General features: G+C 43.0%; 1 protein-coding gene across 1 annotated transcript; it reads left to right on the top strand.

Annotated features, from left to right (window-relative positions):
• Positions 1-283: 283 nt before the first annotated feature.
• Positions 284-27,407, top strand: LOC310773137 (phospholipase B1, membrane-associated-like; the record flags this gene model as incomplete). Its single annotated transcript, XM_083633051.1, has 37 exons — positions 284-344; positions 1,227-1,282; positions 1,424-1,484; positions 4,691-4,757; positions 4,950-5,001; positions 5,950-6,015; positions 6,148-6,213; positions 8,680-8,748; positions 9,417-9,503; positions 9,588-9,648; positions 9,738-9,796; positions 10,023-10,096; positions 10,191-10,234; positions 11,119-11,227; positions 11,408-11,459; positions 11,617-11,697; positions 17,777-17,842; positions 17,940-18,040; positions 18,133-18,214; positions 18,961-19,065; positions 20,231-20,326; positions 20,410-20,481; positions 20,592-20,669; positions 20,807-20,867; positions 20,958-21,016; positions 21,195-21,262; positions 21,371-21,414; positions 21,583-21,682; positions 21,984-22,035; positions 22,232-22,312; positions 23,280-23,345; positions 23,571-23,665; positions 24,156-24,237; positions 24,351-24,455; positions 24,567-24,662; positions 24,802-24,876; positions 27,135-27,407. The coding sequence occupies 37 exons, from the start codon at positions 284-286 to the stop codon at positions 27,405-27,407; spliced, it is 2,922 nt and encodes a 973-aa protein (XP_083489177.1).
• Positions 27,408-27,855: the final 448 nt, after the last annotated feature.

Genomic DNA, 27,855 nt, shown 5'->3' on the forward strand with positions numbered 1-27,855 from the left:
AGACAGGGAAGGGGAGGGTACAACTGTAGAGATCCAGCTGAGAGATAGGCAGATACAATGATAAAGAGAGGGTGGGACTGAGAATAAAAGTGGGTGGCAGTCAGTCAAAAGAAAAAAAATGCACAAATGAATAGTTTTCATTTTGCATAAGAAGTGGTTCTCTTTTTTTTTTACTTTGCCTTCTTGGGAACAATTTGCCTTCTCTACACCCTTTACTGTAATAGTCAGTGGAGGTTTATAGTCAAGGGTCTGAGGCAGTGGCTAATCACTATCTCTCCACATCATGACTAGATCTGGACTCCTGATTCTGGCAGCGCTTCTGGGATCCTGGGCTCAGTTTACAGGTAAAGTAAATCATGTTTAGATCCAGAATTGGTCTGACAAATTCATTACACTGAATCATTTGCTGCAGTCAAGGACCTTTAGATGCAAAATAAACGACTTGAGATCAGAAATCAGAACTCAGTGGCTATTCTGACAGAAGCCAACCAGTGCTTTTTTGCTGTTTGTTGTGGTTATGTTGGAATGATAGGAGAACAGCCAGCACTCTAGATGTCCTTTGTAAGGGTTTTTTATTTTCTCTTCAGGCAGACACACAACGAACGTTTCAGCCCATAGGCCTTCTTCAGTGTTCAACGCAAACAATTCCAAACAAGGAGAGACAGCCATGGTGGCACACCAACCAAACATCTGTGTTTGTCCATGTTTGTTGTAGGATGTTGGCCATGGGCTCAGGCATTGTGCGATGCAAGCTTACTGATGACTTACACAGTGTGAGGAAGGTTATACGTAGCCTACGTATAACCTTCCTCACACTGTGTAACAGTAGCACGTAGGCTATCTCACTTAGTTAGATAAAAATGTCCACTGTGCACAAAGGACTTTGCGCTGCAAATACCAGAAAGTTTAAGTCACACCACAGTTTATCACAAAGCGTGAGCAGCATCTGACATCACAAGCAGGATGGTAAGGTTGAGTTTGTTACATTTTTGATAGATCAATACTCAGATGTTACAGTAGGTGCAGAGTAGCCTACAGGAAATGTCATGAAACACAATGCAAGATAAGGAAGCTTCCCGGCATGGTTTAAAAAGACGCATGCACCCTTTATGTGTCTTTTTATCCTTATCTGTAAATGTTTTACTTCATAATATTCCTTCTGTATGAAAATGTTTGACCTTGCATGGGAAATTATTAAATTAATTTGTTTTATTTGTCACATTTAGATGCTGTCACCATTAATCTACGAAAAACTGAATTATCAACAGAAAATTCAGAAAAGGTATGTGTTTTAAAGTTATATTAAGTTATGTTAAGTTTAAGGTATGCATATTGATTTTGGGATTTTTTCTTTTTTAAGTGTATAATTTACCACCATACAGTATTAGTGACAGTTTGAGGATTTGGTTTTCCTCTGTTTCAGGGGGAAAGTTACATGTCACTACTCTGTTCCCCACCTGCCTCCTTCCCCCCATCCTCCTCAGGTACTCTAGGTTTCTACTTTTTCTACTGCACTCATGAAAATATTTCAAAAGAAAAAATCAATGCTGTATTTACCAATTTGAGTGATTTCTTTGTTTAGTCTGTCTGTTTTAGTCTTTGTTTTGTCTCAAATTTTAACCAGCAGATTTACTTGAATGCAATCTGAATGTATCTAACAAATGTGTGTTGCATCATGGCATCATCAATCACTGTATTTCCACTGGGTTCCTCTCCATCAGTTAATGCTGTCAGACCTGCTGACGTCTCAGTGGTTTCCGCCTTGGGGATACCACTCTCACACAGGTACATAGTCAAGATGAAGATATGCAAATATACTTCCATGATCTGCTCTTTCCAGAGCCAGTGGCAGGTGTTCTTTAGTCTGCCTTTTACTAACTCGCTGTCTCATCCATCACCAGGACTGTGGCATCCACAGTTGTCAGTAGATTAGCTGGTAAGTCTAAACTCTCAATCATACAGCCTTTGCTACTGGGCATTCCCATGAACTGTAGGAGTCTTTATTCCTCTAAAATATATAGTATTTAATATTCATTAGATGATGGTGTTGGTTTTGATTTCATCCTTCTTCTGGCCTTGATATTATTTGGCCATGTCCCAGCTCTCTTTTACAGATGTTATTTACAATGAGTGAAGGTTTCTTGAGTTTGCACCATGCACATTAGCATAGTATTACGTTATTGGTATGATATGTTATGTGTAGGCATTTGGAATAAATATTGATTTTCACATTGAATAATCAGAATGTTATTTTCCACATTTCTCTAATTTGGCAGCATATTTTACCAGTGGATGGCTTTCAGAAGAATTACAAAAGCTGTTCACAGAATATGAATTTCAATTAAATTATATTTTTATTCATTCTCAAATTGGATTTTCTTTTTCACAGTTTCAGATGGCATTTGCTAGATTGGTTTAGTTTTTATTCAAAAGGGTTCACTTTTATTTTATTTTATTCTATTGTATTGATAGTTAGGGTTGCAGCTTGACGATGCTCATGCCTGTGTGGACTGTGGCTTTATAGTTAGTGTTGCAGCTTGACGATGGTCATGCCTGTGTGGACTGTGGCAAAGTACCTGTTTTGTGTTCACCACTCACGTGGCAGCAGTAAAAGACTGAAAACAATTCACCTTCCTAGTTAATTTTCAAGGCAAACGTCATAGCTTACATTTATCTTTAATGCTTTCAATTAGTTACATTTTAATTTTAATTTCTGCTCACTAAATTACTTTTCATGTCTAGTTTTGGCCTTTGTGTCCATTTTGGTCAACCATAATAACCTTGTTCTGTTATTTATTAACTTGGTAACGCTTTAGAATACAGCCCGCAAATAAGCATGTAGTTATAGTATAACTACGGGGTAGTTACCCCCTAGTTATACTATAACTACACTCCTTGTACCCCGTAGTTATACTATAACTACAGTCCTTGTACCCCATAGTTATACTATAACTACACTCCTTGTACCCCATAGTTATACTATAACTACACTCCTTGTACCCCGTAGTTATACTATAACTACATTCCTTGTACCCCGTAGTTATACTATAACTACAGTCCTTGTACCCCGTAGTTATACTATAACTACACTCCTTGTACCCCGTAGTTGTACTATAAATACACTCCTTGTACCCCGTAGTTATACTATAACTACACTCCTTGTACCCCGTAGTTATACTATAACTACAGATCTTGTTACCCTCTAGTTAAAGTTTAAATTAACTCCTTGTACCCCGTAGTTATACTATAACTACACTCCTTGTACCCCGTAGTTATACTATAACTACAGATATTGTTACCCTCTAGTTCAAGTTTAAATTCACTCCTTGTACCCCGTAGTTATACTATAACTACACTCCTTGTACCCCGTAGTTATACTATAACTACATGCTTATTCTAAAGCGTTACCATTAACTTTTAGTGGATTTTGGCGAACTAATCCTCAGCTGGGGGATCTTCTGATTACCGCGTATGTACTTGAAAGTAAGCAATTTGCAGAGGTTTAAGATCTAATCGTAACGTAACATCTAGTCTCTCATAACATCTAATCATTAGATGTTATGAGAGACTAGATGTTACGTTACGATTAGATTAGATTCTAATCTCTCTTAAGCCTGCTGTAAAGATGAACGTCTTGCACCTCCATTTAAGTTGAAGGTCAGAGTTAAGTCAGATGTTAATGTCAAATATGGGGCATGTTTGTGAAAAGAAGTACTTCATAGAGCAGGGCAACAATTGTTTGTGTATAGTAAAATCAAGAACAAACGAAAGGAAATAAGTGGATAAAAAGATGTCAATCAACTATAATACATGTATGGGTGTCTGGGTAGGTGTAGCAGTAGATTCCCTGCCTACCAATGCAACGGTCGCATGTATGCACCCCCGTGTTACCTCCGGCTTTTTCGGGCATCCATACAGGCACAATTGGCTGTGTCTGCGGGTGGGAAGCAGGATTGGGCTGTGTGTCCTGGTCGCCACACTAGCGCCTCCTCTGGTCGGTCGCGTCAACTGTTCGGGGTGGAAGAGAACTGGTGGGAATAGCGTGATCCTCCCACGTGCTACGTCCTGCCGGTGAAGCTCCCCGCTGTCAGGTGAAAAGAAGCGGTTGGCAATTGTGCATGTGTCGGAGGAAGCATGGTGCTAGTCTACGGCTCTCCCCAGATCAGCAGAGGGTGGAACAGCGACCGGGGCAGCAGGGGGAAATTGGCCAAGTACAATTGGGGAGAAAATGGGTGGAAATCAGAAAAAACAAACAAACAAACAAAACTATAGTACATGTACCACATAACAGGCCTCTGATCTAGACTGTCTTTTCAAAACTCAAAACCAAACCCAATTTCCTAAAACAGAACACGCTACAAACTGTAAGTTGCCATTAAATCTTATCTGTGGGACTAAGAGACCGGGCCATAAACAGAGGTTGTTGACCTCCATGCTACAGAAAAGTAAGCACAATTGGCAATATGAATATGAGCATAGATTTCACCAGCTTCCCTTTTCACAATCGGTTGCTGCAATTAAACACCAAGGGAGTCCAGTGTGCGGGTATTTATTTCTTCTTTATGGATCCATGTTTTAATATAAAAAACCTAGCCTACCTTTTTTCTTCTTCTTTTTTGATGTGCATACACTGCCTTTCTGAGTCATAGAGTTTCAGAAATCTCTACAATTGTCTCTCTGTCTTGAATAGAGTTGCTGTCCATGTTTAATCCTGAAGTGATCACTCAACACCTGGATCAGGACTCATTGCAGCACAGGTACGCAACACACACACACACACACACACACACACACACACACACACACACACACACACACACACACACACACACACACACACACACACACACACACACACACACACACACACACACACACACACACACACACACACAGAGAAATGGAGGGGAAGGCTGCAAGTGTACTAGCCTTCTGTGTGTCTGTTGCAGGAGTGTGTTGGAGCAGGCTGAGGAACTGTCTGTGTCCCTTTCACATCACCAGGTACACTTTGACCCTCATAACCCCTTTACCCCTCTTGTATTGCCTGTCATAAAATGTATATATTTTAAGTATTGCCGTCTTTAGATTGAGTCTTTTTATTGTCTGCACAGGGAATGTGCCAATTAGAGAACTCAAGTGTGTTTACCCTCTATAAATAACAATTATATACAATATGCAGATCAATTTAAGAAGTCACATGAGCTGCTCCCCTCCCTTAGGACAACACAGGCAGCTCTCACCCAATGCTACAGTAGCAGGTAGTACTGTGCAGTGAGTGAGTAAGCCTCACTCACTGAGACCTCAAGTGACGCTTTAGCAACTGATGCTAGAGCCCACATGGCTTTTAGCCTCCTTGCTAGAGTGTCCGCCTCCAATTCCGGTGTAAGTACCAGATCTACTTTCCCTAACACATACAGTAAGCTCGCCCTACCGGATATGCTCGTCTCTGCCCACGTTAATCCCACGTGTCCGACATACAGCCAATCACAATGCGTGCCCGAGCCGAGCTGGTAGGCGAGCCAGAATTGCACCGACACCGGAGGTTCCGAGTTCGATCCCCAGCTGCGGGGACTACACAATGCAGGTTACTCCAGGAACTACAAAACAACATAAATTGTAGCCCCATCTGCAGAACATCTGGATCATCTCAGTGTGATCTATTCAATTATTTTCCACGGCACTGTCAATGGAGCGCTACACTTAAGAGAAAAATCCACAGATTCTGGGGCAGAGCAAACACCTCTCTCTTATTTCTCTTATCAGAAACTGTGTTTATGTCCACTAGTAAAATGTATCTGCCCTAGACTGTATGCAATGTACTTCTGCTCTCCAATTTCATGGTACTTCAATCTAAAGAAAAGATGAAAAAGATTAACAACAGATATTTACTTTGAATGTGTCTGATTTAGGCCAAAGAAACGCCAATATGTCAGCTATACTCCATTGCAGGTCACAGTCTGGAAGTTGGTGCTACTGTTTGTCCCGACAGATTCTCTGTGTGCCTGTTCACCACAGGTAAAATTAACACTCACATATTTCCACATTAAGAATGAAACAAATACTTTCAGTTTCTTAACTACAACACATCTTGCTTGCTGTAGGTAAATAGGGGTGTTTAGGTAGTAAAACTCTGTCTTTGTGCTTCAGGTTGCTGCAGAAGTTGAGGCTGTTGTGCAGGAGGTAGAAGCCGCCCTGCAGCTATTACAGAGCAAGGTATGGTACTTTTCATCGTGTGAAATAGTTCACTATAATACCAGAAACACAGAGTTATAAATTATGCTGTAAAATTAATATGCCAGTTTGATATTTTCAGTTGCATCATACCATAGTTCATACTGTGGTCTGGAGCGCACATCCTAAGCAGGACAAGTGAGTCTTTTGATTTATTTTCAAATACACACTGGGACAATTATTGTTTTATCTATAACTTTGAAGCTACTTGTCTATCGCTTGGATTTTGTTCTGCTATATCCATAAATAAAATCAATCAATCAATCCATCAATCCATCAATCCATCAATCAATCAATCAATCCATCAATCAATCAATCGTGTTAATGATAAAAAGCATGTGGCAGTGAGGTGCTTGTATGTGCTGCATTTATATCCTTTTCATTTATTATTTATTTGCAGGTGGTGTCAGTGTATGAGAGACGACAGCGTAAACCAGCGACTACAGAAAGGCATTCTTATAAAATCACTACAGGTAAAGTGCACAAACCAGTGCGATTGGGGGTACGGTGGCGCAGTCGGTAGCGCTGTCGCCTCACAGTTAGAAGGTCCTGAGTTCGATTCTCGCCTGGGACACTGTGAGCGCTGTGGTTGTGTTCCCCCCATATCTTCAGTGCCTACTGCCCAGGTGGGTTATCTCGTCGTAAGGGCCTTTCTCTCTGTGTGGAGTTTGCATGTTCTCCCCGTACCCCCCAGGGGGTTCCTCCGTACATAACCCCCCCACTAAAAACATGCAGAAGATCAGATCGTCATCGTCATCTGACCAGTGACGACAACATCCGAAGTTGGTCCCCGGGCGCTGTACGAGAAAGCGACCACTGCTCCTGGCCTGCCCCTCGGAGGAAAAGACATGCCTGGATGGGTTAAATGCAGAGGACACTTTTCACCGGCCACCGTCAGCATGAGTGTGTTGTGGCCGCATGCATGTATTGTGGTGTTCGTGTGACAATAAAATACGGGCTTGTCCGTTACGAGAGAGAGAGAGATTGATGTTCGCGCATGTGGCTCATGGTTGTCTGAATCATGATTGGCCGCTTGCTTGATTTAATCATTTGCCAATTCTTTCAGGACTCTCTTAGTCATGTCTTGGAAAATCCAAAGTGGCACAGCGAGAGCGAACACTTCACTGTCCTGCTGCAGTCTGCCCCACTTTTCCTTGGGCGCATCTCAGAATCCGTGAGTAGGGGCAAAAAGCTATACCCACCGGCAACTTGATATCAACAGTATTTAAATCAGGAAAGAGAGTGAATCCTTTAAGTAAAATGATTTATTATACAGATGATATAAAGAAATGCAGATATAAGTAAGATCAATAAAGTCTTTGGCACTCAGACTCTGCAGGGAGTTTGCAGGGAGGTTTTGTAATCAAAGGGCACGGCCCTGAGCAGCAGCAAGATAGACCCCCCGTAGAGTCTAGACACTGGTCGTGGTGATGGCTGATGACTCTCCTGAGACTGATGAAGCTGATGAAGCTGCCAAGACTGGGTGGAGACATGGAGGTGGAGGGGTGCGCGTTGAAGGGGGCATCAAGTTGACCAGATTAGAGTGGATAGAGGGACACATATTTAAAAAGACAGCAGCACGATGATTGGCTACCATGGAGGTGTGCAATGGAGGTGTGTTGCTAAGCTATTGGATAGAAGTGACCAGCTGATGTGAACAGCTGATGTCTCAAATTACACCTTGGGAAGTGACAGGGACATGTGAGAGCATGTGTGATAAATTTGCAGGGCAGGATGGAATGAGAAAACGTGCAAAAGATTATAGTCTTCCTGTCTGAACTTCCGATAGAGCTACATAAACAACTGCAGATATACATCCTTGCTGCCAGTAACAATCACAAATGTATACATGAAAGCCTCTTGATATGCATACGGTACAGTAATACTGTATTTAAGCAGCAAGCTCATGTGTTTCTTCACAGGAGGAGAGTTCATTGCTTGACTTAAACCAACTAGCTCTTCAGCTATGGACTAACATGGTATGTTCCTATTAATCTAAACCATTAATGTTAATCAAATGTACAATATATACCATCAGGTTGTATGCCAAAGCAGCAATAATACAGTAGTATCCATGCTGATAACTCCTAGCCTGGGTAAACCCAGCCTCCACGTGACCTCTATCTACTGTATGTGCTAGCACATAGATAGAGGTCACGTGGAGGCTGGGTTTACCCAGGCTAGATAACTCCATGTTCTCCATTTCTTTGTCATTCTTAACTTGTGTCTCAGTTGTAAAGTGAGTCAACAGGGACGAGTTGCCCATCAAAGCACAATGAAGATGGAACAATGATATTCTGAAGGGAGATTAGATAAGAGATGTACAGATTAACTTCATGAGATTATGGCTTTGATTATGAGATTATGATCGCTGTATGGCTGTTGGCTGCATCAGATGGCCTGACTCTAACCCAAACCCTTAACCAGTCATGACACATTCTCTCCTAGCTCCAGTCATTGAAGCGTGAGGCAGAGGTCAAGGACAGCAGTGTCATGATGATTCCTTGCCCTACTGAGGTGAGGCGTGCCATTATGCAACAATGTATTCTAGCAAATCATCCCTAAATTTATAGTTATATTTAGCTTTGATTAAAAAAAATATATATATATATCACAAAACAAACATTTTCAGCAGCACTTGATACTCAAATCAAGACTACTGTAACCTTAAAGCCCCCGATACACCAGGCCGAGGGCAAAGAACCAGTGACAGTGATAGTGACCTAATGATTTAGGTTTTTCAGTTTTTCCTTGTATGCATTGCATGGTCTAAAGCTGGTGATGCCAAGTAAGTTAAGCTATTTAGAGTAGGTAGGCTGTTATGTCTTGCTTAAATCTGCATATGTCTTATGCTTTTCCTTATATATTTGCCCTATAACATTCCGTTCTATGTTTGATTGTTGATCAGTTAGGGCTAGTTTGACTCATTCTCCTATGAGTCTGACCAACCTCAATTCAAAATATCAAATCAGAGTTCTAGAATACACCTCTTGGTGCTACTTGGACACATCATCAGTGATGAACCCGGGGTCATAGGGTGTTTCGTGTCTTTGATCATCAGACACCCTCGCCCGGGCGACCCTAGTCAGGGGTGATCAGCCCCAGACTTGTGTCCAAGTGGCCCACTACTCCACGGACAATATGGATAAAAGACTGACATGTCTTCTTTTTCACTCTCGTCTCAGGAGCGTCCTTTCCTGCGGACACAGGCAAATTCCCCGACCCGGGGAGAGGAGGACGTTGACAGCAAAGCCACTCTCCAAACAGATTTTGTGAGACTTTTTCCATTGACTTCTTTATGATAAAAACCAGACTACCGAGTGGGAGCAGACAAATATTCATACTTGTGTTTTCAGGCTATGGGAACTGAAATACCTTGCACAGACCGTAGTCCGTCTCCTACTACGCCCACTTCAGGTAAAAAAGATATTTCACAGCTCTTACCCTCCTAACACATTTTGGGAAACGTGGCTAAGCCCGACCAAATGATTCTGTCTCCTGTGCAGTTCATGAGCTCCGACCTGCTGACATCAAAGTGGTGGCAGCACTAGGAGACTCTTTGACGGTGAGTGTGTCCCTTCTGCTGTAGAGCTGTTGGGTAGAATATGTACTATGTTACATGTACTATATATAAATATGCACATAAACTGTGCAAAATAAATTAGACAGTGTTTGATTCCCCGACACCTACAGCTTGTTACACAGGAGCCAATCTACATTATAACTTATAAAAATCCACAATTGCCGTTTTATCCGTAATCTGACCTCACCTGTTGATGTCTTCTGTGCAGGCAGGAAACGGTGTGGGCGCCAAGTCAGATAACCTTCTATTAGTGTTGAATCAGTACAGAGGACTATCATGGAGGTCTAATCTACAGTTCACCTTTTTGCTCAATCATTTTATGAGTTTTATGAGTAGCATTCAAAACTAACTAACGGATTGTGTCTACCATTTTCAGTGTCGGTGGTGACGGCAACATCACCACTGTGACCACTCTGCCAAGTATGTATTGCTCTCATGTTATTGTTTTATCAAAATGTATCATATCCATGCAAACTAAATGATATAGAAAATAGGCCTACAGATTAGAAGCTCAGTTATTTATTTAGTATCAGCTCTGCCTTATCTTCCTTATTAGCCTATAGGCTACTAGTCTACCTTAATTAGCCTTATCAGCATCATGATTGATAACCATCTATGATTACATTATAACTATCACAGTAAAAATTATAGCCAGCGAGCTTATCATCATCATTTACAGACCTCACTGTCTAGCAGACTTGATTTTTAATCGAGGGCCTCTTAGAATCAACTAAATGTAACATACCTCGGATTATCCAAAATGAGCTGCTATATATTCATAACATGTAAAAATGTTGAAATAAAATTCACATATTTATTTTCACATTCTCTTTTCCCCCTCATCTGCCCTGTCCTACTGTATTAGCAAACACTGCAACAGGAAGTGAGCTGGGGTTCAATTTAGAATGTTAATGTTGTCAAGTTAAAACCATCTATATATTTTCATTTATTCTCATACTGGATAATCATGTAATTTCAAATTTTCATTAATTTTTCTTTGTCTGCTGTTATTTTGCATCTTATATTCATATATTTACTTTTATTTCCCGTTCATATATTTTATTTTCCCCACGTCCACATATTTGTTTTATTGTGTATATTCTAGCATTGTAATCACCAGTTGCATTATGTTTGATTCCTATTCTATTGCTACTTAGATCCTACTCTTCCTTGCTGTATTTTATTTGCTGCTGCAGTGACTCAATTTCTCAATCTAAAATGCACAGTGTGCTGTGCACAAACCTGTGCCTCGCTCGCTCTAAACTTCACCTTAGCTTTACTCATCTTAAACCTGTGCCATGCAGACATCCTGAGGGAGTTTAACGGCTCACTCACTGGCTTCTCTGAGGGACTCGGTGATGAGGACACCACTCAGGCCTTCCTCAACCAGGCTGTGTCAGGAGCTAAGAGTGGGTCAGTCATCTTCTCTTTACTTCTATTTTATACATTAGTTTGCCCTCTTCTTCTGTGAATCCACCTGTTCAGTAAATACCAAACAGAAGCCACAATAACACATCAGATCACATCAATATATTTGCAGCCACCTCTTGCTTGCTATTGACCTCTACCACTAAAAATGCTTTGTGTTTTCAGTAATATGGTCCAGCAGGCACGCATCCTAGTGGACAAAATGAAAAGAGATTCGGTAAGTTAACAATAGTCACACATACACATCGGCACACACATATTGCCTCACCTAACTTTTGTCTCCATTTTATTTTCCTCTTAACAAACAGCACTAACCAAACTAACCCTCCAGCCTACATTAACTTTTTTACATTCGCTTCTTATCTCCTTCACAGCGCATTGATTTCCAGAATGACTGGAAAGTGATCACCGTGTTTATTGGGGCAAATGACATATGTGACTTCTGCACAGATACTGTGAGCCTTCTTAGTTATTTTTTTTAACAATTCATTTTATTTATTACCGGTACTTATGTTTTTGTTTTTTTGTTTGGTAGTATGGTGTGTTGTTTCCTTTTAAATAGTAAACTGTCTTAATGCTACACATAGGATTCTTCTCATTATTACAAAAAAGTTAAATGATAATGTTGGCATTTCACTACTGCCAAAGCTGTCTTATACATGGACTGTCAAAGCATCAAATCAAGCAATTTTTTTCAAGATAATGTATTTAGAGAAACCACACACAGGTTTATATAAATAAAGTAAATTATTATTATCATTATTATTATTATTATTATTAATTTATTATAGTGCACCACCACCAGTGCACCCGCCAATGTTGTAGTCGATCGGACGAACGGTTCTCGAGATAAGCTACTTTTTGTGTTGCCAGTAGGTGGTGCTATGACTGTGCACATGTCTGGTTAGATTATTATTATTATTATTATTATTATTATTATTATTATTATTATTATTATTATTATTATTATTATTATTATTATTAGTGTAGTCGCAGACTGTAGTTCAATCATGGAAGACCAAATAAGGCATTAATAGAGCACCCCATGCTGTCATACCCCTCAGCCCAAATGACGTCACTAAATGACGTCACCATCTCCGACGTCACCTTCTCCATGACGTCCCAAATGACATCAGTTATGACATCATAAATGACATCATAAATGACATCAGTTATGACATCATAAATGCCCTTCTCTCAAATGACATCAGCTATGACATCATAAATGACATCAGTTATGACATCATAAATGCCCTTCTCCTGGTACTATATAAAGCCCCCATCACCACAGCTTAAATCACACTTGTGCAGTCATCACTCACCTTGTGTCAGCATCACGCATTCATCCAGCATCTCCAGAGCAAAAAGCTTCATTCAGTCCAGCACCATGTCCGAGTCCGAAAACGAGCAGCAAAGTTTCAGCTCCACCGTGGACGCTTTCCTCCAGAGCACATTCAACGCCCCGGCCAGCCTCGGGCAAATCCCCAATCCCCAGGCTCCATCTCCGGGCGTCACAGGCGTCTCATGGGACGCTCCCCTCACCAGGGGCCGCGGCCGCAAAAGAAGATCCAACGTCAAGGAGGTCCTCGTCTCGCCTGGATCTCAGTCCGCACAGCACTCCGGAGGCCGCGGCCGCGGCAAAAGAGCCCAGAAGTCCACCTCCCCCGGATCTCAGTCCGCACAGCACTCCGGAGGCCGTGGCCGCAGCAAAAGAGCCCAGAAGTCCACCTCCAAGAAAGGCCCAGCGAAGCGCACCACGACCGCCGGCTCCTCGGCGGACGCGCCAAGGCTCCAGCCCCTCCAGGCCTCCAAGATCCCCTGATCGCAACGATGTCTTCACTGGTCGGGTCCCTCATCGACATCGATGCCCGGCCGAGGACGCTCGCGAGCCCCACGCTCCCCACGGCAGCAGCCCAAACAGCCCTGCCCCAGGTTTCAGGTCGTATCCCCCCTTTTCAGCCGGCATCTCTTCCGGCGGCCGCACTCATTGCAGGCCGGGTGCCAATCCCCGAGCAACTCTGCCCTGTTGCATACGGCCGCTTCCCTCTCCCGCGTCCGGTCGGGTATTATCAAACATGCATTTAGTCCCTGGTTTCAGTCAACGTTGCGGCATTGCTGCTGCACTCATTTCAGGCCGGGTGCCAATCCCTTAGCATACGGCATACGGCATACGGCCGCTTCCCTCTCCCGTGTCCATTCGGGTTTTAACAACATGCCTCTAGTCCCAGTTTCCAGTCAACCTTTTCTTTTTCACAGCATGGTTCCTCTCTTACGCATCCAATCCATCGATCCAATCCCAGTCATTTAGATAAAGTATAACCCTTGTAAACTTTTCCGGCCATGCTGAGTAGCGCGCTAGCTACCTGGCTAGCCACCGGCCTTCCATGCTATACTGCGCATGCGCGTGGCGGTCTAGCGTTGCCAAAGATGCGCATTGCAAATGCAAGATGCGACACTATCGTCTCCCGTCGCATGCTTCAGGCAAAATGGCGATAATCATCAGTTCTGCTGTTGCCGTCCTTCAAAATATAAGAAAATGTATAGCTCAGCGCTAGAGCGGACTGGCTTGAATGTGGGAAAGCGGGGTTCGAATCCCGTGTGCGCGCTGATATTTTAATTTAAGATCCTGGTGAAATATGGTCTAAATCTGAAAGTTCAATAAACGTCTGCATATAGTGGGGAAAAAAAAAAAAAAAAAAAACTTTCACTTTCAAATTTAAACGTCTTTTCAACCAAAAAATGCTCGCGGGTGGTTCTGGCTTCAGCATATGCTTGAATTAAGTTCTAGAGGTGAATGGTTGCAGAAAAGAGGCACCATGAGTTCCCTACTTTCTCCCAGTAGGGAATCGATCTTCCTCTACGAGATTTACTCTGGTATTGCAAATGCATACGAAGCTTCAGTCTCGATCATAAACAAAAGGTGCTCCTCCCAGTCCACCACGGCTTTAATGTGCAGTGCAGCATCACCCGGCTTTCCGTTATGCATAACTCGTCAGGTCAGCAGAGCTCATTCCCCGGTCACGGCGCAGTAGATTCAGCAGAGCACATCCCCGGTCACAGCACAGGCTACAGCAGAGCATATCCCGGCAGCGTTGCCAGACGTACGATAATTATCGTACCTGTACGATAATTTTGACCTCTGTACAATGTACGATCAATAATCCCCAAATCCCCCAAACGTACGAGAATCTCATCATTTCGTGACACTTAGACGAATCCTACGTCTATCACTCTATCTGTTTATACAATCATCTCTTCAAACAAACATATTTGCAGCTAATACGTGCAGGGTGTTTTGTTGTTGTTGCAACGCAGGCTGAGACCACAGTGTTGAAAAATCATGCCAAGTCCAAAAAGTAGCCGGTGATCAGCGCAGCCCCCCGACATAGGCGCGCCGAAGGCACGCGCGCTGGGGAGGGGGCGTACGATAATTTCACTCCAAAAACGATAATTTTGACCCTCTGGTACGATAATTCAACATTTGCCATCTGGCAACACTGTATCCCGGTCACAGCAGTGGCTCAGCAGAGCATATCCCTGGGCACAGCTCAGTGGCTTCAGCAGAGCTCCTCCCCGGTCACAGCACAGTGGCTTCAGCAAAGCATATCCCTGGTCACAGCACAGTGGTTTCAGCAGAGCTCCTCCCTGGTCACAGCACAGTGGCTTCAGCAAAGCATATCCCCGGTCACAGCACAGTGGCTTCAGCAGAGCTCCTCCCTGGTCACAGCACAGTGGCTCCAGCAAAGCATATAGCCGGGCACAGCACAGTGGCTTCAGCAAAAGTATACCCCCTGGGCACACCTCTTAGAAAATTGGAACGGAATCTCATTTTTCTACGACGAAATCGTCTCGTCTGCCGACGACTTAAAACTTTCTACAGATGCAGCACATTCACTGCTCCCCCTCCCGCTGGACGTCAAAACTAATCAAAAAGGTCATGGCACGAAAACCGCGTGTCTCCACAGCCAGTCTCTGCCTCAACTGAACTAAGTCCACCGTACAACAGCTCAGCCGAGGGTGCGGGTGCAACTCTCCCGAAGTGACAGTACACGACTGTCAAAACAAATGAAAAAGGCCCATAATAGACATACTGTAGACACGCAACTTAAAGTCAAATCCAAGGGGAAAACGTACTTATTAACAATGGTCAGCCCACCTTTAATATTCCAAATGTCAAAATGCACAAATCAGAACGTGCATCTATTAGGAATAGAACGGATAGATAGGAAAACTATGAGAAAAATATCAAGCCTATCTTTGCCTCATACAATTTGGGATAAAGTAAGTGCACAACTAAAGAATATAACATTATGTCTACTCATTTTTAGACATTTTCATGCCATAATAATATAATGCTAAAGGTTAAATATTGCATCTTTAAGCCATTGCTGGCTATGCTCATGCAGGTTGTTGCGACCTTGGTCATTACTGACCTTAAAAAATGCAGGTCATCGCTGACCTTTTTCTTTTGGGGGGGGTGGTCCCCTCCCGGGGGGGTCCTCCCTTCAACAACTGGGCTGCTGTCCTCATCAGCCATGCGTCCTACATCCATCCAGAGCAAGCTGCTATATCATCAGCCCAAAGATGCCTCCTTCCATGATTGGTAGGAAGTATTAATGCATTTCGTTGGTGGCGGTCTTCTCTCCCAATACCCGTTTGGTGCCCATGCCCGGGCAATTTGCATATAACCCCATAAGTGTCCTTGCCATTGCTTAACCTCAGTCAGCCCACGTCCTGACAATTTGCACAACCCATCATCCCTGCATTCTGCTTAAACATCAGTCAGCCCATGTCCTGACAAGTCAGCCCCCGTCCTGACAATTTGCTCAACCCATTATCTCTGCATTCTGCTTAAACCTGTCAGCCCACGTCCCGAGAAGTCAGTCCACATCCTGACAACTTGCTCAACCCATTATCCCTGCATCCTGCTTAAACTTCAGTCAGCCCACGTCCTGACAAGTCAGCCAATGTCCCGACAATCTGCATAACCCATCATTCCGGCATTTGCATAAACCTCAATCAGCCCTTGGCCCCCTTTTCCTCATCTCTCCCCATCATCACATGACAGGATCCTGGTTCATCCTTCACTTCAAGACCACACTCCAGAAATGCAACATCCCTGCAGAGAACTATTCCAGTCACTCCTTCAGGATCGGAGCAGCCACATCAGCAGCCATGCAGGGGGCGTCCTCCGCCTCCCTTCAACAACTGGGGCGCTGGTCCTCATCCGCCTATGCATCTTTCATTCGACCAGAGCAAGACACCATATTATCAGCCCAAAGATCCCTCCTTCCATGACTAAAGAGGCAACAAGCACTTCGTTGGTGGTGATCAAACTCTCCTTTTCCTCATCAATGCGCCCATGCCCGGGCTATCCACATCCACGCCCTTGCAACCCCGCTTTGCCTTAAAAAACCCCGGTCAGCCCCTCATCTCCCGACATGCCTAAATTCTCCCCCCGTCAGCCCACGACCTGACTAAAGCATACCCCAGGCGAGCTCCATGACCCCCGTTTTCACTCTCCCAGTTCCTGAAATAACTTTAAATTCCTTTGGGGGATGTCCTATCTCATACAGCACTGACGCCCCTCTCTCATAAGCAAGAGGAGCGTCACATCATGGAGTCATACGCCATACTCAAACTGTCTATTCTGATTCAATAAAGTTTGTTAAAATTATATTACGAGACTCTCATGATTGAAGTGTAGTCGCAGACTGTAGTTCAATCATGGAAGACCAAATAAGGCATTAATAGAGCACCCCATGCTGTCATACCCCTCAGCCCAAATGACGTCACTAAATGACGTCACCATCTCCGACGTCACCTTCTCCATGACGTCCCAAATGACATCAGTTATGACATCATAAATGACATCATAAATGACATCAGTTATGACATCATAAATGCCCTTCTCTCAAATGACATCAGCTATGACATCATAAATGACATCAGTTATGACATCATAAATGCCCTTCTCCTGGTACTATATAAAGCCCCCATCACCACAGCTTAAATCACACTTGTGCAGTCATCACTCACCTTGTGTCAGCATCACGCATTCATCCAGCATCTCCAGAGCAAAAAGCTTCATCCCACCACCTCCCCAGATCACCACCAATGTCATGACTCCTGTTGGAAACAAATCCCCTTAGGGGGGATGTCCTATCTCATACAGCACTGACGCCCCTCTCTCATAAGCAAGAGGAGCGTCACATCTCATACAGCACTGACGCCCCTCTCTCATAAGCAAGAGGAGCGTCACATCATCTCATACAGCACTGACGCCCCTCTCTCATAAGCAAGAGGAGCGTCACATCATGGATTACAGCACTGACGCCCCTCTCTCATAAGCAAGAGGAGCGTCACATCATGGAGTCATACGCCATACTCAAACTGTCTATTCTGATTCAATAAAGTTTGTTAAAATTATATTACGAGACTCTCATGATTGAATTATTATATGCTGAAGACATTTGGCTCCCATAAAACTTGCTGTAGGTTCTGCACACTAATGAGGATCAACACTTTCCACAGGCTTTTTTCTCAGCCAAGAATTTTGTTAGTCGTGTCCGTCAGGCTCTGGATATCCTCCATAATGAGGTATATTTGCATCTTCTCGCATTTTGCTCCAAACATGCACAAAGATATAACCTCGCTGTATGTCAAAGTATAAACAGCTGTTTTGTACCCCAACCAGGTGCCTCGTGTCTTCGTGAATCTAGTCGAGCTGATGCACATTGTCCCGCTGCGAGATCTGCACAAAGATGAGGTTCTGGGCTGTCCCACCTGGATTGTGAAGTAAGTGAGGGTTATTAGTGGACACAAACATTTTGCCCAAACATTTGATCAAACAAGCGATTATTAAAATAGTTTTAATATTGGTGTTCCAGATTACTTTGCCCATGCATAATGAAGGCTACTGAGGGATCTGTCGAACTCCAGAAGGTGGAAGACTTAAATAGAGCTTACCAGGTACAAAGAACAGCCTTAATTTACCTCTGAGAATGAATTATATATTTATTTATTTATTTATACTTAATAGACTGTTTCACCGGAATTCTCTTGCTAGGGAACAGTTTGGACTCAAGTTTATTTCCTGTCAGTTACTGTATTAGCAAAACTGCAAAGTAGGGCTAGGGCAAATTTTGTTGTCTAGTTGAAATGGTCTCGTACCCATCAGAGACGTGTTTGTTTGGAAGAGGTTAAATTACCCTCTTCCAAACAGACACGTTTCACAGCCAAGTTTTGTTCGAACCGACAGAACATTGTTTTAAATTCTGGTCAAGATCCCAAGGTTTCCAAAGATACCAAATATGTTGTGCTGAATTACAGGGAAATGTGTATAAAATGGTGAACAAGACCTCTAGATTTTTTCATTTGATGTGATGGTGTAGCGATAAAAAATTTCATCTTGGGTTTGAATCTTTCACTCAATAGAAGTAGCTCTACCTTTACTGACGCATTGGAATGAATGTATGTGACATTGTTGTATAGTATGGGGAAAATTATCTATAACTTTGGAGCTACTTGAATGGGAATGTAAGGGAAATACCTTTAGAGTAGACTAGCTTTGAACACCTGTCACAAGAGCAAAATCAGCTCTATGAGTTGACAGACAGCTCTCTAATCAATATTTGTCAACTCATAATAACCGTCACTGACAAATCAATGCTTAATAATGCAGCAACATTTGCTGTGTATTTTCTGTCTCCTTCCAGCATGGTATGAGAGAGCTAATTGACTCCGGACGGTACGACACTCATGTCAACTTCACTGTGGTACTGCAGCCCTTCTTCAGAGAGGTTATCCTTCCCAGGCTAGAGGTAAGAGCTCGACTGTGTCCTCAGTCCTCACACATGGGCTGGACATCAAAAGGGAGCGAGTGGGCAATGTTTGTCTGTCTGTCTGTTTCCATTTTTGTCCCACTGATGATGTAATAGCATTGTAACATCACTGATGATGTCATATGCATTGTGACATCATCAGTGATGTCATAAGAGCAATTGTGATGTCATTAGTGATGCAAAGTTAGGCAATCACAATGTACGTATATATGACATCAGTGATGTGACATTTGTGACATCATCAGTGATGTCCTAGGAATTGTGACATCATCAGTGACAGTGATGGCATCAGTGATGCGAAGTTGAGCAATTGTGCATGCTAATAGAGAGCCGCAGTAACGAGTCCGGAAATCATCGATGCTAACAGCCCTGGTTCAACACAGTTTTCGCCTATGGGAGTTTTGAATGGGTTTTTGGCGCGATGCTTCTAATAAGCTCTCTGGGCAACGCTGGCTTAATCAAACGCGAACCAGATGGTAGTAACATCATCTTCACACATGAAGACCACTTTTATGAGTTTTGAAGCTTTTATGTGCCGTTAAAAGGACGGCTAGCTAGCAAACGGCTAAATGAGACTACACTTTTGAGTCGATGGGGATATATACGTCAATAACGTCACCACTTCAAAGGGCGAACACGGAAATTCTCTTTCCCTCACCTGGTTCAGCCCCGTTCAGCCCGGGGTAATCAGTGCACACATCAAAACAGTCCAGGTTGAGTGCTGACGTGACGTGGAAGCCTATGCGACAGTGTGTAGTTCTGGATTAGCTTAGCTGGAGCATTTTACTTCTAGGGCTCGCATTTACGCTTCAAAACTCATGAAAGTGGTCCTCATGTGTGAAGATTATCCCGCTGAACCTTGGTTCGCGTTTGATTAAACTTGCGTTGCCCAGAGACCTTATTTGAAGCATCGCGCCAAAAACCCATTCAAAAATCCCATAGACAGAAACAGTGTTGAACCAGGAAGTTCGGGACTTCCGCATTCAGCCTACAAAAATACGTCATCCCTGCGGCTCTCTATAGAGCAGGGTTTTGGCCCCGAAGGGGCCGATACCCTAGTGATTTAAATATTTCTAATGCTCTTTTCATGAAGTAATTTATTTTGGTCTCTACCCATTTTTTCATTTCTGCCACCTCTTTCTAGAATGGCTGGCCTGATCGCTCCTACTTTGCTCCTGACTGTTTCCATCTGAGCCAGAAAGCTCACACACTCATGGCTCAGGCTCTTTGGAACAACATGGTATGACATTTCTAACACTCTGGTACGCAAGATTCCATATTGTTTTCCCTGATCCAAAATCACTGACTTTCACAATCTCTTAGTTAGAGCCCGTGGGCAACAAGACCTTTACCCAAGACTTCATGAACAGCATCGATTTGAAGTGTCCTTCTAAGGTAACATAATATGGGTTATCCAACAATTTATCAAATAATAGACATCCTGTGTTGTTTTTTCATTATATTTATGACTTATGTATTTAAATGTGTTTTTGTTTCTTTGATAGACCTTCTCATTCTTTAGGACTGCTCACAACAGCAACTACACCTTTCCCGGCCCTCCTCCCACTCCTTCTCCTAATACGGTAGGCTGTAGTTTTTGCCACTCACAGCACTTTAATTACAATTAATGAATGACCCAGATCCACAGATTTAATGATGATGATCTGTGGCTGTGGGTTAACCCTGAAAACCCCTAAAACAAACCTCTGTCATTCTTCAGAACTGGGGCAGTGACTTCTCCTGCGTTAACACCGCTCCTTCTGACTCTGTGCCCACTACAGGTAAATGTTCACGGTGTTACTCAGGTATTAACCCATGGAGGAATGTAGAAGCGTTATATTGAAGATATACTCACATTGTTCTCTTCTTAGCTCACAGGGTGCGACCTGGAGACATCAAAGTCGTGGCTGCGCTGGGAGACTCTCTAACAGTGAGTTTGTACTCGGTGTGTGTGTGTGTGTGTGTGTGTGTGTGTGTGTGTGTGTGTGTGTGTGTGTGTGTGTGTGTGTGTGTGTGCGTGCGTGCGCGTGCTTGCCTGCCTGCGTGTGAGTGTGTGTATGCCTGCACCTGGTCTGCCATCTATTCAAGTTCTCCTTTTCTGGATGTAGACCGGCTTTGGGGCTAAAGCGAAGAATCTGCTACAGCTACGAACTGAGTACAGAGGAGTGTCATGGAGGTGAGAGAAATTATGTTAAACTGAACAAATTATGCAGAAGCAAATTGTGTACTTATAATTGTGTACATTGTAATAAAAAAAATATTTTTAATTTTTTTAATCAACAAGCATCGGAGGAGATAAATCTCTTGACACTGTCACAACATTACCCAGTAAGTCACAAGCCTTCCCACTGTGTCACTCTTCCTTCTCTTGAGTGTCATATACACTCTCAACATTAGATGGCAGAGTTGGCAAACTATATATTATTGCTTCTCCATAAGTTCCAACAAAAGTAATATTGTTTGCCCTCTCTCTAGTAATTTCTGTTTTATGATCAGATATCATTAAGAAGTTCAATCCTGACATCAAGGGAATGTCAGTGGGTACAGGGAAAACGCGGACTGGCTTCAATGTGGCTGTGTCAGGAGCTAAAATAGTGTGAGTGCTAACATTTCCTTGATCTGCTATGAGGTCTGTTGTTATACCTGTATAACAGTGTCACATCTAAATATCTAAATACCTAGCTACTGCATGTTTATATATATATATATATATATATATATATATATATATATATATATATATATATATAGATATAGATATAGATATAGATAGATAGATAGATAGATAGATAGATAGATAGATAGATAGATAGATAGATAGATAGATGGAGATCGATATATATTATGCATAAAACATTTTGTACACCTATGAAACCTTACTCTTTGATTTTATACAGAGCAATACCAAGGCAAGTCAGAAGCCTTGTTGATACCATGAAGAACAACTCTGTGAGTCTATTATACTGCTATCACCATTCAGTGAATTCTGCTGCATGAAATAATAAACAGAAATGATAATATTTCATATTTATTTATGCGACACAAATGCAAGAGAAGTTAATGTCATATCTCTTCCTCTTCGTTCCACCCTCCTCTCTCTCTCTCTCTCTCTCTCTCTCACTCCCTGTCCATTTTATGGATATAGGCTGTGGATTTTAACAACGATTGGAAGCTGGTGACCCTGTTCATTGGAGGCAATGACATGTGTCAATACTGCACTGACAGGGTGAGCTCCCGCAGTACGTCTCCACAGGACTCTGCAGCACAACCTATACTAGCTAAAAGAACACATCCATCAAGACAATCTCCCGTCACAGCGGTGTGGTTGTAACTTCCTTGCCACCTGCTGCTGTGTGACGCCCTGTTTAGAGCTGTCTCATGATATCACTCTTCAAGTGGAATAAGCATGGGAGCAGAAGAATCAAGCATTGTCAACAGCCCTCCCCTAATTGTTTGATTGTGTCAGAGTGAGATGAGAGCAGACAAGGTTTCTTTTCAATGAGCACATTCTGTCATTTTAGCCCTGCAACACAAAGCAGCCCTCCCCCCTCTAGCTCAACCTCTGACTGCATGAAACAAGCACACAGGCACAGTGACAGGCCTTGTTGCCTTGGCATAAACAAGGGAGAAGTCAACCCAGACTCTCTTCCTCCTGTCTCTGTCTCAGCCTTATCTTCCTCCTCTCCCCTCTCTCTCTCTCTCTCTCTCTCTCTCTCTCACACGCTTCTTTTTCTCATTTTACCTCCTTTCTCTACCTTTCCCCTTCTCATTCTCTCTCTCTCTCTCTCTCTCTCTCTCTCTCTCTCTCTCTCTCTCTCTCTCTCTCTCTCTGTTGCTCCTGTCCCATTCCTCCATCAGCGTAGTCTCTCTTTTAATGTTTGTGCTTTGAAGCAGAAAATCCAAGCGCGGCATCAATTTAAGATGAGCTGTGAGACTGGTAGTGACAGCTTCACGTTAGCTCATCACTGCTGTTGCTAGTACTCTCATACATGTTGCATGGCTTGATATGAACTTTGTACTGTAGATGTAAACACGGCCAGATTCACTCTAATCCTTTTTGCTTTTCACGGGCAATGTATATGACAGAGAATGTTTGTTGTTCTGAAAAAGGTTTGAATAGCATGTGTGCATGTGTTATAGCTGTGTATATTATGTATGACAATTTTACTATAATTCCTGTCTCAAAACCACAGGCCTCTCTGTCGCCTAAGAACTACAGTCATCATTTGATGACAAGCTTGGATATTCTTCACAAAGAGGTGAGATGATTTCCATGTTATCTATCAATAAGTAATAGTTGATAATCAATAAGGTTTATGTCATGTTATGTTATGTTATGTCATGTCATGTCATGTCATGTCATGTTATGTCATGTCAACATGTCATGTCATGTCATGTCATCTTCTCTTCTCTTTTCATTGATCCTTTAGGGGGTCAATTTTGAATTTTACTACTAATGTGTTGTTGTTGCCTTATTGCCTTAGGTCCCCAGGGTGATTGTTAATGTAGTGGACATCCTAGAAATCGAAGGCCTTCGCAGGATCAAAAGAGACAGTCTTGGGTGCAGCCTGTTACAGCAGTATGTTCAACAGTCCATTCACAAACAAATCAATCAGTGTATCCTGGTGGCTCACCTGGTAGCATGCATACCACGGTTGCTTGGTCCTTCGCGCGGCAGAGGCGGGTTCGAATCCAACCCGAGGTCCTATGCCGCGTGTCATCCCCTCTCTCTCTTCCCACCTTTCCTGTCTTCCTACTGTCCTATCTGAATAAAGGCAAATTATCCAAAAAAGAATCTAAAAAAACAAAACAATAAATCAATCAATACCACTGAGTCCAAGGCAGATATCTCCCTTGGGATAATAAAGCTTATTTTGATATTAATGTTAACCCCACAAGTATTTACCAAAGGACTCACTTTTCCCTGAATCAGCAGTAAATCAATGATGTTTGACCCAGGTTGTCCAGAAGTAAACAATAAGGTTAGAAAAACAGTAGTGTGTGTGGTAACGGTAAAGTAACATTTTGTTTTCCAAAATATTTATTTTATTTTCACCCTTGACCCTCAGGTTAATTTGCCCCTGCTTCCTTCAGCCAAGCGACGATTCCCCAGAGCTCGCTGAGATCAAACGGATCAATCGGGATCTACAGGTCAGTGGACCAATGAGACCAAAACTTACTTTTTTTTAAATGAAGCCTATTGAAATATAATAACAGCCGTTGCGCTAGCCTCAATAATGGTTAGTTTTTGGTATTTCTCTCAGACTGAGACAGTAAACCTGGTGTATGGAGGCCGCTATGACAACAAAGAGGACTTTGCTGTGGTGCTGCAGCCCTTTTTTAGAAACACCATCGTTCCTCTGAACTCGGTGAGTCCTCTGTGCACAAACACACATGCATGTACTTGAGGACAATGACAAGCCAATGCCCACAGAACACATAATCATGCAAACACTGATGCTGTGATCCTTCTGCTTCAGGAGGGGAAACCTGATGTCACCTACTTCTCTGTAGACTGTTTCCACTTCAGCGAGCGGGGTCATGCTGACATGGCCGTAGCACTGTGGAATAACATGGTGAGTCTGGCATGGGGAACAATTATAGGCTAACTGTGTTTGACAGATCAGCGTTTTTTGGGGGGGTTGAAAGTGTTCCTAAATCAGCTCATCTCATTGTAATTCAGATGAAAATTCATATGTTCTGGTTTGTTTATAGTTGGAGCCTGTGGGTGAAAAGCAGACGTACAACAATTTCATGAATGACAGAAATAACATAAAGTGCCCCACTGAGGTAAGAAAGCTGCCACACAAGCATGTCTTGCAGAATACTGCCTACCTAGTTGTGTTTTGTTGCAACACATTCTCATTCCCAGGACATATTCATATTTTGATGCGCACATTGCTCCAGCACAGACTCTTCCAGGTTTCCTGGTAAAAAGGCATTAGTCTCCCATGGAAACAGGCTGCTGGTTTAAGCTCTGCCATTGGGGGCAACCATTTCAGTCGCCAGCGGAAGAAAATCCCTTTCTGCTCCCTGCAAGCTCTGCCATTGGCTCCGAGCCGCTCTGACTGACCGGCTGCGACCATATATGGATTTCCTTTCTGCTCCCTCTGTCTGTGATGAATCTGTCTATCTCAAATGCCTCTGCCGCTGTGCGTCATGTCGAATCTGTCGATCTCAAATGACTGTGCCACTGTTAAACAACATCAACAATGCTAGCTCATTGTTTGCCATGGTTGTTTGTTGTTACACGCTGAAAACGATTGGATCCCCCGTTGTAGGGAGAGCGTCTGGCAAGCGAGACTAGGTTAAACCAAACAGAGCTTTTTTTCCCTCCACTATTCCAGAATGCAGATCAGCGAGACTACCCCTGCATTGGAGGAGCCACCTCTACTTCCTGGTTACTGAGTAGTCTCAACGCCAGATCCATGAGAGTTCTTACACTGATACACTACGTTACTGCATGCTGCAGAGCTCTCTCTGGGTCTGGGACACTTTCCCTCAGAGGGCTGGTTATGGGAAGGAACCGTTCACTTGGCCAGTCATATGCCAGTGATGGATTCGGTCCTCTCCAATCAGTAACGACTTTGCGATCAGACAACACGGGAGGCGGAGCCCATTTTTCTAACCGCTCTCTCATCGGTGCTACGATCTGTCACTCATTCAATTTCAACCCGCCTTCAAAAACCAGCAGTGGCTGTGAACTGGCACAGACTCACTTATGTAGTATGCGGAGCGCAGCAATTCAACGTAATATTTGAGTCTGGGGAGAGACTAGGTAGCGAGTAGCGGGAAGCTCGGTTTCCATGACTCGCGGCTACCGGCCCGGTTTGGCCTGGTAACGTGTCACGGGAGCCATGGCTTGAATCGTCGGTTAAAGGAACACTTCACCAAAAAACAATGCTGATTTATTTTGCACATATCCAAAAACTGTAGGCTAAACAGTTTTGCAGCTATTCATTTAGTTTGACAGTTATAGACGATTTTCACAGAATTGTCAGTCCTGTCTGCTGTGATTTTTTTTAGAGATGTCCTGTCAGTCCTGTCCTATTGCAACCACTGCAAAAGGAAGTGAGCTGGGGTTCAATTTAGAATGTTTATGTTGTCGAATTAAAACCGTCTATTGAGAATTGACTTGAGTTAAGTGTGGACCAGTGATGTCATCAGAAGGCACTGAATCATTGTGACTCAACACTCAATCTGGGAACACAGAGTCTATCAGTCTGACGACTAATAAGACTCTCAGACGGCCGATATTTCTGGGTTTCCGTTGTAGAGTGGATGTCCGCGCCAAGACTTCGGCTTCTGTGCACCAGGGTTATTGTTTACAGTCCAACTGATGCAGGAATGGAGTTGGAGCTGATCTATTGAAGGTGTTTTAGGTCCAGATGACATTTCAGCTAATAATAATAATAATAATAATAATAATAATAATAATAATAATAATAATAATAGCCTAATCATAATAAATAGCTGCATATGAGACGTCGTCAGACTGTAAACAATGACGGAAGGGGCGGGATGTCCACTCGACAGCAGAAACCCTGAAATATTGGCCATCTGTCCCAGAGTCTTATTAGTCATTAGACTCTGGGTTCCCAGATTGCTCAACACTCAAGTCAATTCTCAATAACTGTCAAACTAAATGAATGTCTGCAAAATTGTTTAGTTTTTAGATTATGTGTGAGATTGTACAAAAATAAATCAGCATTGTTTTTTGGTGAAGTGTCCCTTCAAGTTTAGGCAAGCAAAACAACTTGGTTGGGTTTAGGCAGGGAACACAATGGTTGGGTTTAGGCAACAAAAGCAACTTGGTTGGGGTTAGGGTTTGGGTCAGATCCAAACCAGCTCTCTTGTGACCAGATAGTTACAAGTCGGGAAAGCTACAGGTCCACCACTCCCACCCCTTCTCCCTTTGGCCTACTTAAACCCTGGGAGTGAGAACGGGTTGGTTTTATCTATATAAGCATTCTTCTGTATTGACTCTCTGTTGAAAATAAGATGCACCGGTTTGAATGCCGACTATACTTTCACTGTGTGTGTTTCAGGAGCATCCTTATATCTTCACAAAGGTGAACAGCTTTCCCAGTTTGCCCATCACCGCAGCACCCACCACCACCACCACCACCACAGCCTCACTTCTTACCCCACCTTGCTCAGGGTTAGGTTACCTGCCAGATTGGGCAGCTGCAGTGCTGGCTGTGGCGGGTCTTCTGATTGGCTGGGGTGTCACCTGGCTCTTCCTCTCCTGCAGAGACAAGAACAACAAGAGGAAGATGCAGACTGTGCCTGTGGTTGAGATGAAGGGCACAACGTTTTAAAAACACTACCTTCTGTACTTATTGTGGATTCAGTTTATTTCCCACTGGCTCTCTCTTGCCTCTTAAACCGTTTTCTGCACTGAACTGTTGAGAATGACCCTTGTTCCTTTTCGAACAAAGTAGTAAAAAGGAATTCACAAAGTGCACCTACAAAACAACATTCAAAATGAGTGGGAGTGAGAGTGGGAAAGGAAGACTTTTTTTTAATAGTGTTTGTCTCTGGATGTAACAGCAGTACATAAAACTACTTTTGGCACTTGTAAATATAAAGCAAACGTTGTATGAGGAATATGCGCAATAGTGACAACTTAGCATTAACAAGGAATGGTAATGAAAACTTAGATAATTGTTTTTGTATTTATGTTTTATTTTTTGATCATGCAAATTTGCAGAAAAATGTGTACAGTTGAGTTTCCAATAAACCAATTAAATGTTTTGTATAATTCTG

The sequence above is a fragment of the Poromitra crassiceps genome, assembly GCF_964638095.1.
Source record: "Poromitra crassiceps genome assembly, chromosome: 3".
NCBI classification, from domain to species: Eukaryota; Metazoa; Chordata; class Actinopteri; order Beryciformes; family Melamphaidae; genus Poromitra; species Poromitra crassiceps.